The 15,258-nt window shown below is 31.1% G+C and overlaps 1 protein-coding gene across 3 annotated transcripts in view; it reads right to left on the bottom strand.

Annotated features, from left to right (window-relative positions):
• The window catches only part of Exo84 (exocyst complex component Exo84), a 56,518-nt gene that overhangs the window by 11,334 nt on the left and 29,926 nt on the right, over positions 1–15,258 (bottom strand). For all 3 annotated transcript variants that reach the window (XM_076499252.1, XM_076499250.1, XM_076499251.1), the window contains 5 exons: positions 12,833–12,976; positions 9,466–9,517; positions 8,052–8,196; positions 5,940–6,120; positions 2,465–2,595 (listed from right to left, as the gene is read on the bottom strand). In XM_076499252.1, the coding sequence (XP_076355367.1) occupies positions 2,465–2,595; positions 5,940–6,120; positions 8,052–8,196; positions 9,466–9,517; positions 12,833–12,976 (653 nt within the window). The remainder of the gene's footprint in view (positions 1–2,464; positions 2,596–5,939; positions 6,121–8,051; positions 8,197–9,465; positions 9,518–12,832; positions 12,977–15,258) is intronic.

The following is a 15,258-nucleotide window of genomic DNA, read 5'->3' on the forward strand; positions in this document are numbered from 1 at the left end:
TTTAGGAATAAACTGAGAAGCTGATGTATAATACAGTCAGATACTGCTGCCACACAGCTGTCTATTGATGGCTTACAGACTGTGGCAGGATCAACTTCTGCAAGAGCAGTGAAAGAGTGCCAGTTTGCTTGATCCAGCATCCACGGGGGCACAAGGGTCGGGTGGCATTGACCATGCCCAGTCTCTTTCGAAATTACAGGAAAATAATCACTGCCTCATGGATTATTGTCAACCCTTCATGAAAAATGGGAGAATAATAAAGGGGAGCAAATTGAGAGATCAATAGCAGTAAAGAACTGACTAGGTACATGGAAATAAGTAGAAGAACCAGTATTAGAAAGAGAGAGCATATGCTCTACAGAGCAACCCCTCCTATCAATAACAGCACCTCCCCAGAGGGAATGATGTCCATTAAAGTCCCCCAGGATTAAAAAGGGGAGATGGCAACTGTTCAATGAAAGCATCAAGGCCTGATTGATTATATGTCTCTCCAGGTAACAGATAGAGAGAACAAACAGTGATGGTACAACCCAAGGAAACACAAATGGCTATGGCCTCCAAGGGTGTGTCGAGTAACAAAGGCAGGGTGGGCACGTGCTGATCAACCAACAGTGCTACCCCTCCATGCACTTGTCCATCACACAGCCTGTCACTTCTGTACAAAGAAAGCCGACGAAAGGTAACTGTATCGGCACATTTCAGAAATGTTTCCTGTAAGGAAAGACATACAGAATGGTAGGAAGCAATCAGTATTTTGATGTCATCCAGATTAGAAAGTAAACCTCGACAGTTCCATTGTATCAAGGTGGCCATTTTTATTTATGTTGCAGGCAAATTGGGTGGAAAACCCTTCTGTTTACAACCACGTCTTTTTCCTTACTGTCCTTATTTGAGAGACATCTATCAACCTCCATGGATCCTGCCCTGGGTCGATTGGGCAGATCATTGCTGTTGGAAGGGGATTCCAGTGACTGAGAGCGTGAACAAATGATTGTTTTGCACCTTGGGAGAAGATATATCCAAAGAAATGCCTGTACCTGGAACCAAAGGAAGTGGATCTTGGTATTTATTGGAATATATGCAAGGGACAGAGATGGGTGTTGAAGTTGATTCATCAACTTTTTTAACCATGGAGGTCAAAAGACTTTTCATTTGTTTTGAGAATGATTCTTTTGGAGGAACAGAGAGATCTGTCTGCACTCCCACTGTAGTTGTGGAATAAAGTGCAGCAGCATACATCTGAGATGAAGTGGTGGACAGCAACTGTCGAGCCTCAGGATAAACAATGTTATGAATCATTTTCAAATGCTGCACCTCTTTTTCTTCCAACTATTTAGGGCAAAAGAAAAGCAGAACAAGTGAGAACCATCGCAACTGATACAAATGAGGGTCCATTTCACACTTGTAGGCATCATGGTTCTTGCCACCACAACAAGCACAAGTTAAGGAACCATGACATGACATCTTTGAGTGACCAAACCGCTGACACTGGAAACATCGGAGAGGGTTTGGAATGTATGGCCGTACCCTGCAATTAAGATAACCTGCCTTGATGGTCACAGGTGGACATGGTGATCTAAATGTCAGAACAAGGATATTAGTCAGCATTATAATTCCATCTTTGCAAGTGGAGATAGGCCTCACTGCAGAAACTTCATGAATGGAGAAACCAGTGAGAATCTCTGACTCAGATATGTTCTTCAAATCCTTCTCAACAATAATTCCTCACAATGAATTCAAAGTAGCATGAGGTGTAACCTCAACAGGTTTATCTCCAATCGCCTTTGAATGCAAGAGGAGTTCACTGTATTGAGATGTGGATGTTTCCACTTATATGTCACCAGATCGAAGCTTCTTTACTGACTTTGGAGAACCAACAAGTCTCTCTAGTCCCTTCTGAATGAAAAAGGGAAACATTTACCCTAAAGGTTTGTCTGAAAGAGAATGTAGGATAAGAAAATGAGGTACAATGGGTGTTAATGATTTACTTAAAATAATTTATATAAACTTTTATTGGTGTGATATAAAGGTTGATGTTTACTCCACAATATCTACAATTTTTGCAATCTGCTTTTATAGTAATAAAATTATTTTCTAATTTACATATAACTCATCTTATATTTTTGCTCAACATATCTTATTTATTATCAAAAATAGGTTTGCTCTATTTTGTGTAACAGTTTGTACAATATTACCATTTCATTGGAAAACTGCAAATATTACACTGTTAGACATTAATTCCATGTAAAAGTGTCATCTATATATAGATGAATGTAAACAGAAATATTTACAGCCATGCTTGAGTTTCCACATTACTGTAAACCTTTTACTAAAGTGTAATTTGAAAAAAAGAAGTTCTCTCCATGGAGGAAGTAATTTATATTTAAATTAAAATATTGGTTCCTTTGAACATTTTTCTGACAATATTAATGACATACTACAAAAGTAAGTTACTGACATATACCTGGTCACAGTGTCCTTTCACTAATGCAACACATTCAGCAGCAGTTCGGAGGGAGACTTGAGTAGTGAACACATGTCGAGAAAATGTTTGTACAAATTGTTGAAGCTGTTTTCTTGACCACACTACATATGCTGTGGATAGACACGTATTTATATGTCATGAGTTTCTTTTACAGTTAGCTATCTTGCATTAGAAAAATACTTTCATCATGATAACTTGCAAATATACTGACTTCTAAACATAAGAAAAGCAAAACATTTCTGAATGTGTACATGAAGGATATCTATAAAAACAAATTACACCACATTTGACTATAAAAATTTAGCTTCACTTTTTTACAATTATTTTCTTGTAAATATCTAATTAGAAATTGTAAAAACCTTAAGAATAATATCCAAGGTGCTCAACTGGTATTCAAAATTATATTGCATTACTACGTTTAATAAGAAGTTTTTTTTTTCTACTTAGAAAAAAGAAAGAAAAAAATTGTAGGATTTCAATTTAAATTTGATTATCTTCACAAACATTTTTAAATTAATTGAAATATTTAAAACAAATTATTTTCATTTTATATTGTAGTTTCTTGGTAGAAGCTGATCAAATTTAAATGGAAATATTACAAAAAATTCTTTGAATGAAATAAAATCTTTATTTCAACCTTTTTATAACAATGCATTGTAAAAAGTCACATTATATTGCCTAGTGTACATTTTGTATTCACAGATGGCCAAACACTTGCCCATGGAGCTGAGGTTTTGTAATTTGTGCCTGTTACCAAATATATATACACACACACATCTGCCAACTCTCTCTGTTAATCTAAAGATGACCTAAGAAGATGAAAATGTTGTTCTGTACGTTATTTTAATTGAAGTTTAACACTCATATAAGCCATTTTTATTTCAAATGGGTTTCTTGTTATCATGAATTTTTTATATGTATAACTCTTGCTGTGGAATGGGCTATAAAAAATGCTGGTCATATTCCATTAGTCAGTTTAGCATTAGTAGCCCAAGAGTTGGCATTGAGTGGTGCTGATTAGCCACCTTTTCTTAAACGTTACCAATTTATAATTGGAGATAGCTCGTGTAGAAAGCTTTCACATTCCTTTGCACAAAATCCAGCAAGCAAACTAACATGCATTGGTATTTTTGTAAAATAAAATACTTGGATTTAATTTATACGCATGTTAGAAACAATGTGTTTTAAAGTAATACCTTTTAGACCCATTTACTGAGATGTTGTAAAGTTATTAACTTGTTTATGGTAACTCCAAGTTTATAAGCCTGGATCTCTAACAGTGTCAAAACCTATTTCAGTATAAGCTTCTTGTTCCAATTTTCGTGGATGTAAACTTTATTTTATTTAATACTACTCTACATGGTATTGTGTATTTACTTGATATCAAATTTTCTTTGTAAATTGAAATGTATTTAAGTGATTAAAGTGCTAACTATTGAGAAATATGAATTTCATGACATCAGAAAAGATAAACAAAATATCTAAACATGAAGTAATAACAATTTTGATGCTGAAAGCAGCAACAATAGCAAAAGTCATTAGAATATTAAGAAAGTAAAGATAATGGGGACAAAACACCAATTCTGCCATATGTTCAAGTCAATTGGGAAAAAAGAAAATAAAAAAAGATGAATGATGGGAAAGTAGAGGCTGAAACTGAAATTATCATCATCAACAATTTAGGGACCTAATGTTTGTTCTTTCATGTTCTCAACTTTTTGGGTCAATGAAGTAACTGGTTTGTTTTGAATTTTGCACAAAGCTACACAAGGGTTATCTATGCTAGCCATCCCTAATTTAGAAGTGTAAGACCAAAGGGGGAAGGCAGCTAGTCATCATCACTCACTGCCAACTCTTGGGCTACTCGTTTACCAACAAATGGTGCAATTTACCATCACTTTATAATACCCTCACAGCTGAAAGGGCAAGCATGTTTGATACAATGGGGATCCAAATCCATGATCCTCAGTTATGAGTCAAATGCTCTTATTACCTGGCCATACCAGGCCAAAGTATCTAGTATTGAAAATATATAAGGATAAAGATAGGCATCACCTGAGTAAAATTTTGTTACAATTTGAATTATTATAGTCAATATATGTAGAATGTAAAGTGATTATTTATTAACCTTATTTTTAAGAGCACATGAAAGTATAAAACAGTGATACCAATAACATATATTTGGTATATAAAAAAAATAAATACCCTATGCTAATGACAGAGCAACCACTAACTTCCTGCTTCTTTCAATACATGCAGCTATTTTGCATGTGCTTTCAAAATACCCATTTGCAGTCATGCAGTCTTTACACAAAACTTTATCAAGTTTTTAGCAAAAGTTATTTGTGTCTATATATTATTTTATGAAATAATTTAAAATAAAAAATAAAGACTGCATTTGAAGATATTATTTCCAAATTAACTTTTCCATTTTCATGTCCTTTTGAAAATATTATCAAATTCCTAATATCTTCTGGTTTAGGAATAGTATAAAGAACTAACAATATGGCTTGGTGTAGATGTTCATCGATAAACAACAGAGTCATTGACCATAATTTAAATTAGAATTTTTACAATAAGTATATAAAACAGCACAGTAGTTTCCACAGTTAATGATAGGTCAATGACTATCTGCTCAGTCAGTTAAAACATTTGGGGAAACATAAGATGTCACTTAAATGACATTATCTTACTGAATTGTTGTTGTACTACCTTTAAACATGTTTATATTGCCTACATGCCAACAAAAAATTGGAGAAAACTTATCAAATGAGACTCTTTGAAGCACTTTTGTCAATTAACATGCTTTATGGTTGGGGTGTAATGTTTATTATGCTTGTGTTTTAAAATTGTTGTTAATTTTTAAGTAGTAACTTACAATAACATGGGAGGTTCTCTTCAAGCAAAAATTGCTGAGCTTCATATCCTAATACTTTTTTCAACTGAGTGAATTATGTTTTTAAACTTTTTCTATGCCTCCCTACAAACAACGGCAAGTATGTTTGCCACAAGAAAGAACAACTTGAAATGACACTGAGCTTACTTGTTAAAAGCTGTATCCCATAATTCTAAGAACTTTTAACTGGTTGACTGTAAGTAATTACCAGGTAAAACTACAATCTTTTTCAACATTACATTTTATCATTATGACAAATTCTTCCACACTTTTTTATGGTGTATTTTTATTGCAGTAAATACTTTCATGATACAAGATATAAGAACAACAAAAACAGGACACAAAATGGCTGGATAAAGATTAATTTGTATTTATTTTATTCATAATGAAATATTAATTTATTTATTTCCCTCCTTAGTTAAGAACATTTTGATGTTGCTGCAATTTGTTTCTACAGCTTAGAATAAAACCTTAAGTGATGACAAATTAAAACAGTTTGACAAAAACACAAAACAATGTCATCATAGCCTGTTCTCTTTACTTAAATTTCACACATACCTGATGCACATCTGTTGCTGTTTGAAAAAGCTCTATTAAATTCTCGACCTGTTTCCATCATGTTGTTGAAAAAGACTGAGCTAAGCCTCTTAATAAAAGGAACAGTAGCACCTTCCATTTTTTTCTGTTTCACTGAATGTTTTAAGATAGCACTACGATGTTTCAAAAACAAGTTACAAGCCTGAAAAAAGGGTTATATCAATATGAATAAAAATATACCTGTAGTGAATTTTACTTCTGAATGTTTGTGTGAAATCATTCCAAAATATATTTCTTTCTGTAAATGAATATAAAGGGTGTCCCAGAGGTCTGGGTCTATATGGAAATCTACAGAATGTATTCTTCATTTATTTATTATTCAAACTGCATGTTATTAACAGACATATACATATCAATTCTTGGTATACTTTGTCATCAGGGTATTTTATTTCATGAAATATGTACAACCAACATTAGAAATGTGTTTAATTTTAAGAATAAAATGACTGTTTTTCCCTATGGATCCAGAATTCTGGGACATTCTGTATTGTAGAAGTTTACCATAGCTTTATTTTTTAACAAATTACTGGTGGTATTTACAATGATAAGAAAGGAGCCTTCAGATATTAAATTTAGCACTTCAGTGACAGTTATATACTTTTGATGAATTTCAGCAGGCATTTCTGATGTAAATACCTCAACATAAGGCATTACAATGATAAATATACAACTGTGGACATAGAAAGGTATGTTGGTAAAATAGTTTAATACTCTGATTAGCTACTTAAAAGATTACTAAGTAAACATAACAATAATGAACATATTACACCTCTTGTTGGGATCTACAGAAACTATATAAAAAAACAATAAAACCACAAATAAAAGTTTAAAAAACTATAATCAAACTATTTCTTGATACACTATGTAAGTGAACAGTTGAAACACAAATTTATAATATTTTGCCAGAACTTTATTATTTTCACAGTTTGGTTGTTAGTCTTCAGCATTAATATGGTTTGTTCAACTTGATTTTTTTACAATGCCACGCCAAAAATCATTATATTTTTATCATTTGTATACTTAATGACTGAATAGTCTCATCACAGCACAACACTAGAAATAATTGTAGCTACTTTAGGGCTAGGGTTATAAACTGATTTATTTAGTTCAAAGATATCCATTGCTTTTTTAAGTTTTTATTACATAGTAAGTTTCCTTATTATTTCCTTCAAATTCACTAGAGCAAAAAGTGGAGATTTTTATACATTATTATCATAAGTATATTTCGCTATCCATTCTGATATATCATGTTATAAGATAAAATGTTAATAGGTGTTAAAATGCTTGGCAGAGTTTTAATTATTCCTATTTATGTTTAAAAGCAATAATGATTACTCTAATAGGTATTAAAACTGTTTGGCAAAGTCTTCACTGCTCATTTGTTTAATGCATCAGTAAGTAGTTTAAAGATACAAAACAAAAACATTCTTCAATGAGAAACAAACAATTCCTTTGCTTTCTCAAATTAATCTCAAAGAGAATTTTGTTACTGCTTCTGTAATTCAGACAGTGGTAATAAAAAATACATGAACATCTTCCAGGAATGTCAGTTTTTTTGTACCAACTGTCCATACAACCTATTTAAAGAATATCTTCCCTTTGAACTTGAAATGTTTGTAACTTATTATTTTTTTTAATTGAACATAAGAAATGCATAATAAAAAGTGGATACCCCAAATAAGCTGAACAGGAAAACAAAGCAGCTAAAACTGATATGGTTAAAATCTTGTGTTTTTGCTCATTTAATATTTTTTTTAACAAACTACCATATCACATCTATGCTATCGTTTTAACAAGCTAGATTACCATTACTTCAATTACATGATTACCAAACACAAAAAACAGTGCTTCAAAATAACATTCTCCCAGAAAGAATAATTAACTTTATAAAGAAGTTTTTTACAATACACCAAAAGCTGCAAGATGAATTCTGATTTCTTTGGCATACATAATATAGTACAGTATTTGTAATCTGAAAGAATAAATGTAATGCATAACTTACTTGTCTCACATCTACATACTCATCTTAAAAAAACACAGATGAACCACAAAACTAGAAAACATATCAAATACCTGTGATGACTTTCCTAGTTTGATAAGTAAGCCAACAGCTCTTCTGGCAGCTCTAGGTCCACCCTGAAGAGACCTGTCTGGGCTCACCCGAAGTTCGTTCATAAGCACATCCACAAGGTTCTTTATCCTCCTGTCTATTCTTGTTCTGTTACAAAATTAAATGCTAATAAAAGTGGCTACATCATGCTATAATGGAACTTATATAATACTGGCAAAACTTTTTATTATGCAATTTGCAACTCCTAACTTCCTGAAATTTTAATCCAATGTACATGTAGGTTTGCAATAGGGGTCATGATTTTCCCATTTCTCTTGTGTTTCCCATCAAAAAGAAGTTTATTTTTCTCCATTCTCAGGGTGCAGGTATGATGTTATGAATACATCACATGTGGATCTAATGCACAAGTGTTATCTATATAAATATAATAGTACTGTCTCTTGTATGTTGGTATAAATACTTTGCAGGGTATGAATCAATTTTCATCAAAATTGGCATGGAATTTCATTAGGTCTATGAAGAAATGCATATTTGTATTTTTGCATCTTGTAGTTTTTATTAGTGATTTTGTGGATTTTTTTTACCACTACTTTACCGATATTGATGGATCTTCACCAAATTTGGCATGAAAATTTGTTGGGTCCATGAGGAGATACATGCAAATTTACAGTTTCATATTTTGTGTTTTGCTGTTTTTATGAGTGTTTTGAGGTTTTTTAAAATTATATATAAAGGAAATGACTTTTCATGTCCTAAAATAACCTTTCATTAACCACGAATTTACATAACTTCCATCCAGGGTACAGATACATCAGTTGGTATAATTTTTGTTGAAGAAAACAAAAAATACCTTAACAGTTCTGTAAGTCATATACAAAGATATTCAGAAAAAAAATAACAGATACAGCTTGAAAAGTATAAGTGTTTTACACCAATTAACTAAAACTATAAGCCAATTAAATAAAGTATAGTTACCTATATAAATATCAGGCACCTGGCTTAAGTAAAAAAACAGAAAAGTGTGGTTGGCACTTTGATAGTGTGTGTGTTTTCTTAAAGCAAAGCCACATCAGGCTATCTGCTGAGCCCATCGAGGGGAATCGAACCCCTGATTTTAGTGCTGTAAATCTGGAAACATACTGCTGTACTAGCAGGGGATGATACCCGATAGAAATTATTAATGTAACCAGTAGCAGAGAACTTGTTAAACAGAAATCTGTACTCAGAACGTTCTGACATCAATTTTTATTTCAAGTGGGTTTCTCGTCATCAAGGGTAAACAGAAATCTCTTCCTCTTTAGTAGCAATCTTTTATCATTGTCATCATCACACATAAATATAAAAATTGCATGTAAATATTAATATGATTATCATTAATATTTTATCGTGATTCACACAAGATTAATTTTTATTTACCTGATTTCTTTCACAACTGCATGTTTAGTTAGTTCCAAGAAATGTTCATTTCCTAAAAATAAAAAAGTTTAAATGAATAAGGAAAAATTGTCTTTTTTTTCTAGTACCCAGTTTGTAATCTCTTACTTCTTTTTCTGTTATGCTTTCATATTAAGATAGTCTTCTACATCAGTGAAAACAGAGCTTTGTTATTTTATTGTACTAAATATCAACATACGCTTTTTTTCATGATATTCATTGTTAAGTATCAACAGTATTTAGTAAATCAAAATTAAATTTTGAATATAACTCTGTACAAGGTTGTGACATGTGCACTCTGACTTACTAAAACCAAAAGGTTAAATACACCAAGGACAGGAGTAAAGCCATTGGGAATTAGTAAAAGACTCATATCATATGAGACAACTAGTTTATTACATTCTAATTTTTTCCAATGTTTACTAATCAAATTCTAAGAAATATTCCTGAACAGTCACTAGATAAAAACAAGGTTTAAAAATACGATGACATTAACTCTGAGCTTATTAAGAACCATTTGGAAAGTTTAAAGAATGATAAAGCTCCTGAGTTACATATATTTCCTCAAAGGTTTTGTAGGAAGATAAGAATTGGATATGTGAGCCACTTACTACATTTTTTGTTAGTCCTTGAATAGTGGTAGGAGCCAAATAATTTTATGTTGACTTAATTTTACTCTTTTTTCAAGGAAGATTATAGAATTGTTATGGTAATTACAGGCCTATTAATCTTACATCACTGTTGAGAAAAGTTTTTGAAAGTATGATAAAAGATGTGTTGCAAAATCATTCAACAAAATTTAACATTTCAAAGTTACTTCATTAGGGGAAAATATTGTTGTATTAATTTTCTGAAGAGGTTACAACTTATCTAGGTAAGATTTGATGTATTGAGATTTTGAGAAAGCATCTGACAAGGGAGCACACATAAGGCTTGTTAAAAAAAAAAGTCTCAAGTTTGAGGGATGTGGAGGCTCACGAAACAGAAAAGTGGCTGGCTGGAAAAAAAAGATTGTTATAGATGGAGTTCAGTGAAACTGGATTAATGTCATATATGGGGTGCATCAAGGCTCAGTGTTAGAACCTTTGCTCTTTTTGATTAACATCAATAACACAGATGAAAGGTTGAACAATAAATTACATAAATTTGCTGATGATATTAAGGTCATGGGTGTTGCTGGCTGTGAGGGGTATGTTTATTTACAAATGGATGTATTGGGTTGAGGAATAATTTGTGAGCATTTTTTCAAATTAACAAAATATATTCATAAATGAAATGCTTTTGCAAAATATTTCATGTCATTTGGTAGATAATTTTCTGCTCTAATAGATGGTGTGTTTGATTTTCATATGTCTTTAATTTTTGCTTTCATTTTCAGCTCATTAAATGGAATGTCAAGTGGACAAAATCGAGCATTTTCGACACCATCTGCTTTTCGCATTTAATTTCTTGCAATTTCGTTTAAAACAATGCATACTATATACCTAGGTATTACATGAAATAAAGTATCATAATAAATGTTTTGGGTGTAATGTGTTCATGCATTGAAGTATTGTATAGTCTTGCATATAATGCTTGAATGAAATTATTTAAAAATGCTCACGAATTATTCCTCAACCTAATAGATCATTTTGTGAAAGTTGGGCAAATAAATAGCAGATGGCTTTTAATTATAATAAATGAAAAGTAATGCTTGTCATGTGGGACTATCATAATGTGATTTATAAGCATAATTTTGATGGGAATATTCTACATAGTGTTACAGAAAGAAAGGATCCTAGTGTTCTGTGGATCATGTCTCTTAAGCCTGTCCAAATAATGTGCTATTGCTTTGAGGATGAATATACAGAAATGTTGAAAACAAGTATAAATATGTTATAATTTCATTATATAGGTCACTGATTAGGCTACATTTCAAAAAGTGTATTCAATTTTGGACTCCTTACCTTAGGAACATTGAACTGTTGGAAATGGTTTCCTTGTTGTCCTTAAATTTACTAAATGTTGACCTACATACTTTACTTCTACTTTACCAAGAGGGCTTTATTTTTCAAAATAAATAAATATGACAAAAGGTTAAGACTTCTAAAACTGTTTTATCTTGAGTTAGAGGAGATCTGATTGAACTGTTTAATATTGTTACGATAACTGATAGTGCTGATACATATTTTTTTTTTTTACTTAATTGTGAGAATGGTAGTACTTGAGGGGTGCAAATATAAATTTTGACAGGGCAGTAGTAATATTCAGTTTAAACAAATTTTTTTCTTCTAAGAATGTGGTTGGCCTTGGAATAAACTGCCCTCAGATGCAATAAGTTTAAGAGAAGAATTGATGAACTATTTTTTTTTAAAATTTAGTTTAGTGGATAGGATGGGCTTAGATGATCCAACAGTTTTCTTGTTGTCTGTAAATTTTTAGTTAAGTAAATGTTAACCTGTAAACTTTACTTGTTCTCTACTAAAAGAAGAATCATTTTGCAGAATAAATTAACATTAATCCAATGTTACTTGTTAATTTTTCTTTTTAAATGTTATTACTGTAATGACATAGTAATGGCCTTTTACTGAATCCACTTCCTCATCAGTTGTATTAAATGAGATTTTACTTTTTAACATGCAAGTTTATTTGCCCCAAGAAAAATCTTGCTAGAAAGGAAATAATCAAAAATCAAGATTAATTTACCTAACATTAGACTTATCATTATAGGAATTTGCAAGATAATTTCTTGCATTATTATTCCATTAATGTTGTTTGTTTGTTGGTAAGAACAAAGCTACACAATAAGCTCTCCATTTTCTGACCACCAAAAGTATCAAAATCTGAATTTTTATTGTTTTAATATCTTCAACTTTCTACTGAGCTAGCTGAGAAAGAGGAGGACAGTAAATATTCTTATAAACATAAAAAAAAAAATTTGTTGGTGTGTTTCTACGGTACTTTACAAAAAATATTTGGCAGATTTTGACCACATTTGACTGAAAAGTATGTAATGTTTTACTGGAAAAGGTAAAGATATGTTACTCTTTAAAAGTCTGTTATCAATAATTCTTCAACTTCCAAGATAATTTATGCTTTTTACACAATATTCCACTCATTGGAGCTTTAACTAGTTATCTATGTTGAAACTTCATGAGACATACTATAGTGTATTTTTTCTGTGTTAAGAAACTTTACAATACCTAAATTTTAATTTCCTAATCATCCAATGTAAATTATGAAAAACTAACTGGTATCAAAAGAGCTGCACAATAAAAGTTACTTCTAACAGCAGTATGTTGTCTTTTTGAATATATCAATGATATTCTTTTCTTGCTTTTTTTTGGATAAGACACTTTGACAATATTACCTTTCTTGACAAGATTAACAGCTTCTTCAAAGTCCCGCTGAGCAATACACACATCCAAATTTTCTGGAAGTTCAACTAACCAATCTGGAATTAAATCTTCCCTTTCTACCTGGTAACCTTCTTCAGACTGTTCATCTTCAAATGCTACACAAGAATAAAAAGCAATAAATACTTTAAGCTACATTTATCTCTTCTTTCTGGGTTGTTCATTTCTCAGTTTCAAAACATAAGACATCATCCAATGAAAGCTTTATATTACTAGAGGAAGAACTTTTCAGGTGTTCTCCAACACTGAATTGACAATGATGAGTTTCCACATTTTCCATAGTATGGTCAATCAGTAAGTTACTATGCCAAGATATCTTACAGGAAAATAAGCATTTTTAAAATAAATATGCATTAAGATACACTAGTGATTTATGGTTTTAAGTGTAAGTTACAAACAGTTGTTATAATACTGTAATTCATTAACTTCTATATGGAAATATTTTATCTATATTTAAAAACTTGACCTTAGCTTCACTCTCTCAATATGAGCTTGGTTAATTTTACTGAACACATTCATTCAAAGTCTTTATAAATTTGATACAACTAACTATTAATATAGTTTGTATATCTTAAGAAATTTGACAGTTTTTCATGTCAAAAATCTTATTTTTTAGTGAAGCATTTTTAATAAACTAAATGAATATTTGTTCAAGAATATATTGAGTATTTGTTTTGTATAGTCCATGTGTAAAGTAATTTTTATGTTAAGATTAAAAATACTTTTGTTCAACTCGAGAACCAAAAATCCAATTGATGTAATCTCTTTGTATCTTATCTATTATTTTCTCTACCCTAACCCTATAAAATATGGCCAATTTGCTGACCTGATAACCACCAAACAAACTCGAAAATACCATTTTTTTCTTTCTAGAATGGTCTCATACTGTAACATGAAACTACATTTCACTATCTTAAGTAGCTTTAAAATTGTAACAGTATATATATGTATTTATGAGTAAAATTTGTTGTTTTATTGCCCTTAGAACCATGTCTAACCACTACTTTTACAATTATAAGTTGTAAATCACTTGGAGAATGTGCAGCTTATATTACACCATCAACTTACATTACCCACAAGTTACTCTGAGCTGCTTCTGTGTACGCCTTGTAAAATATTATTATTATCTTACCTGATCTAGCCCTATTAACCTGAAGAGATCCTTATTTTTACATTTCAGTTACATTTATAATTATAAATAAAGTATAAACATGAAAAATAAGCAATAAAGTACTTTCCTGTGTCTTTTTCTTCTTGTTGTAAACTATCAATGACACTTAATCCTACTTTCTTATTCTAATGGTAGTAATGAGCAAAATATTTTTTATTTAATAAAATAATGCACCAAAGGACATTAAATGATAAACATGCAAATTACAGACAATCTCCTCTAACTATCATAATTTTTCTGGTTTTATAATTATGTAACAAAAGCCATTACAAATTCACCCAAACTAGTCATTATCTTTTCAGTGGGAACAAACTTTGTACTAAAAGAGAAACTGACAGTTCTCTGTTCAGAACACAATGCAATATACTTTGTCTGTTGATTATCTATAACAAATAGATTAGCTTTCTATTAGTTATAGATAATATAGAATTAAACATAACAGAGAACTACTAACAAATCCTGAAAGAAGGGATGTGATGGGTAATTGTGGCAAGAGGGATCTAATTTTCTATTTGATAAATCTGTAACTAAACAAAACTGACACCTGTAGAAATTATGGTTTGTCTGAGCAGTGATGATTTTTATAGTGAGTAATTTATGTTAAATTCCATACTTACTAGAGGGGTGGTGAAGATAGGATGTCTACAGAAAAAGTATCATCTTTCTCACACTAAGGAATATTCAGGATTTTTTCAAATATTTATTGTCTTATAAAATTAAGAACTTTAAACTTATGTATTATACTTTTAAAATAAGGATTATTAGCTACAATTTTATGCTGTACTAACTGGTAATACATAAGCAAAAAGTAGTTTAATAAAATGTTGAATGTAAGCCACTAAAACCTCATGGCATGCACAGTAAATGGTTAAATAACTCCCTAAATGCACTTGAAACCTGGCCTTGAGCTGAAGTTTCACTGGATAGTTACCAAAAAGTAAACCTGTACAACATTCCTATCACTATAATATTAATTACGTGCATTTTGGTAACTGGTGTGAAAATAAAGCTAGACATGAGCTCCAAGTTTTCTGTAAATTTAAACTGGGATCCAAAACTTGTAGGAAATATATATTTTCTATTATAACTCTTCTTTATGTAGTAGGTATAATCAGTGTGTTCTGGATCAGTGGATATTTGGTCCTGTGGAACATGTGAGTAGCCTGTGTTATTTTTAATGAGAGAGACAAGAGAATTCAGTACATCCTA

Source organism: Tachypleus tridentatus, chromosome 4 (genome assembly GCF_004210375.1).
Source record: "Tachypleus tridentatus isolate NWPU-2018 chromosome 4, ASM421037v1, whole genome shotgun sequence".
NCBI lineage: Eukaryota > Metazoa > Arthropoda > Merostomata > Xiphosura > Limulidae > Tachypleus > Tachypleus tridentatus.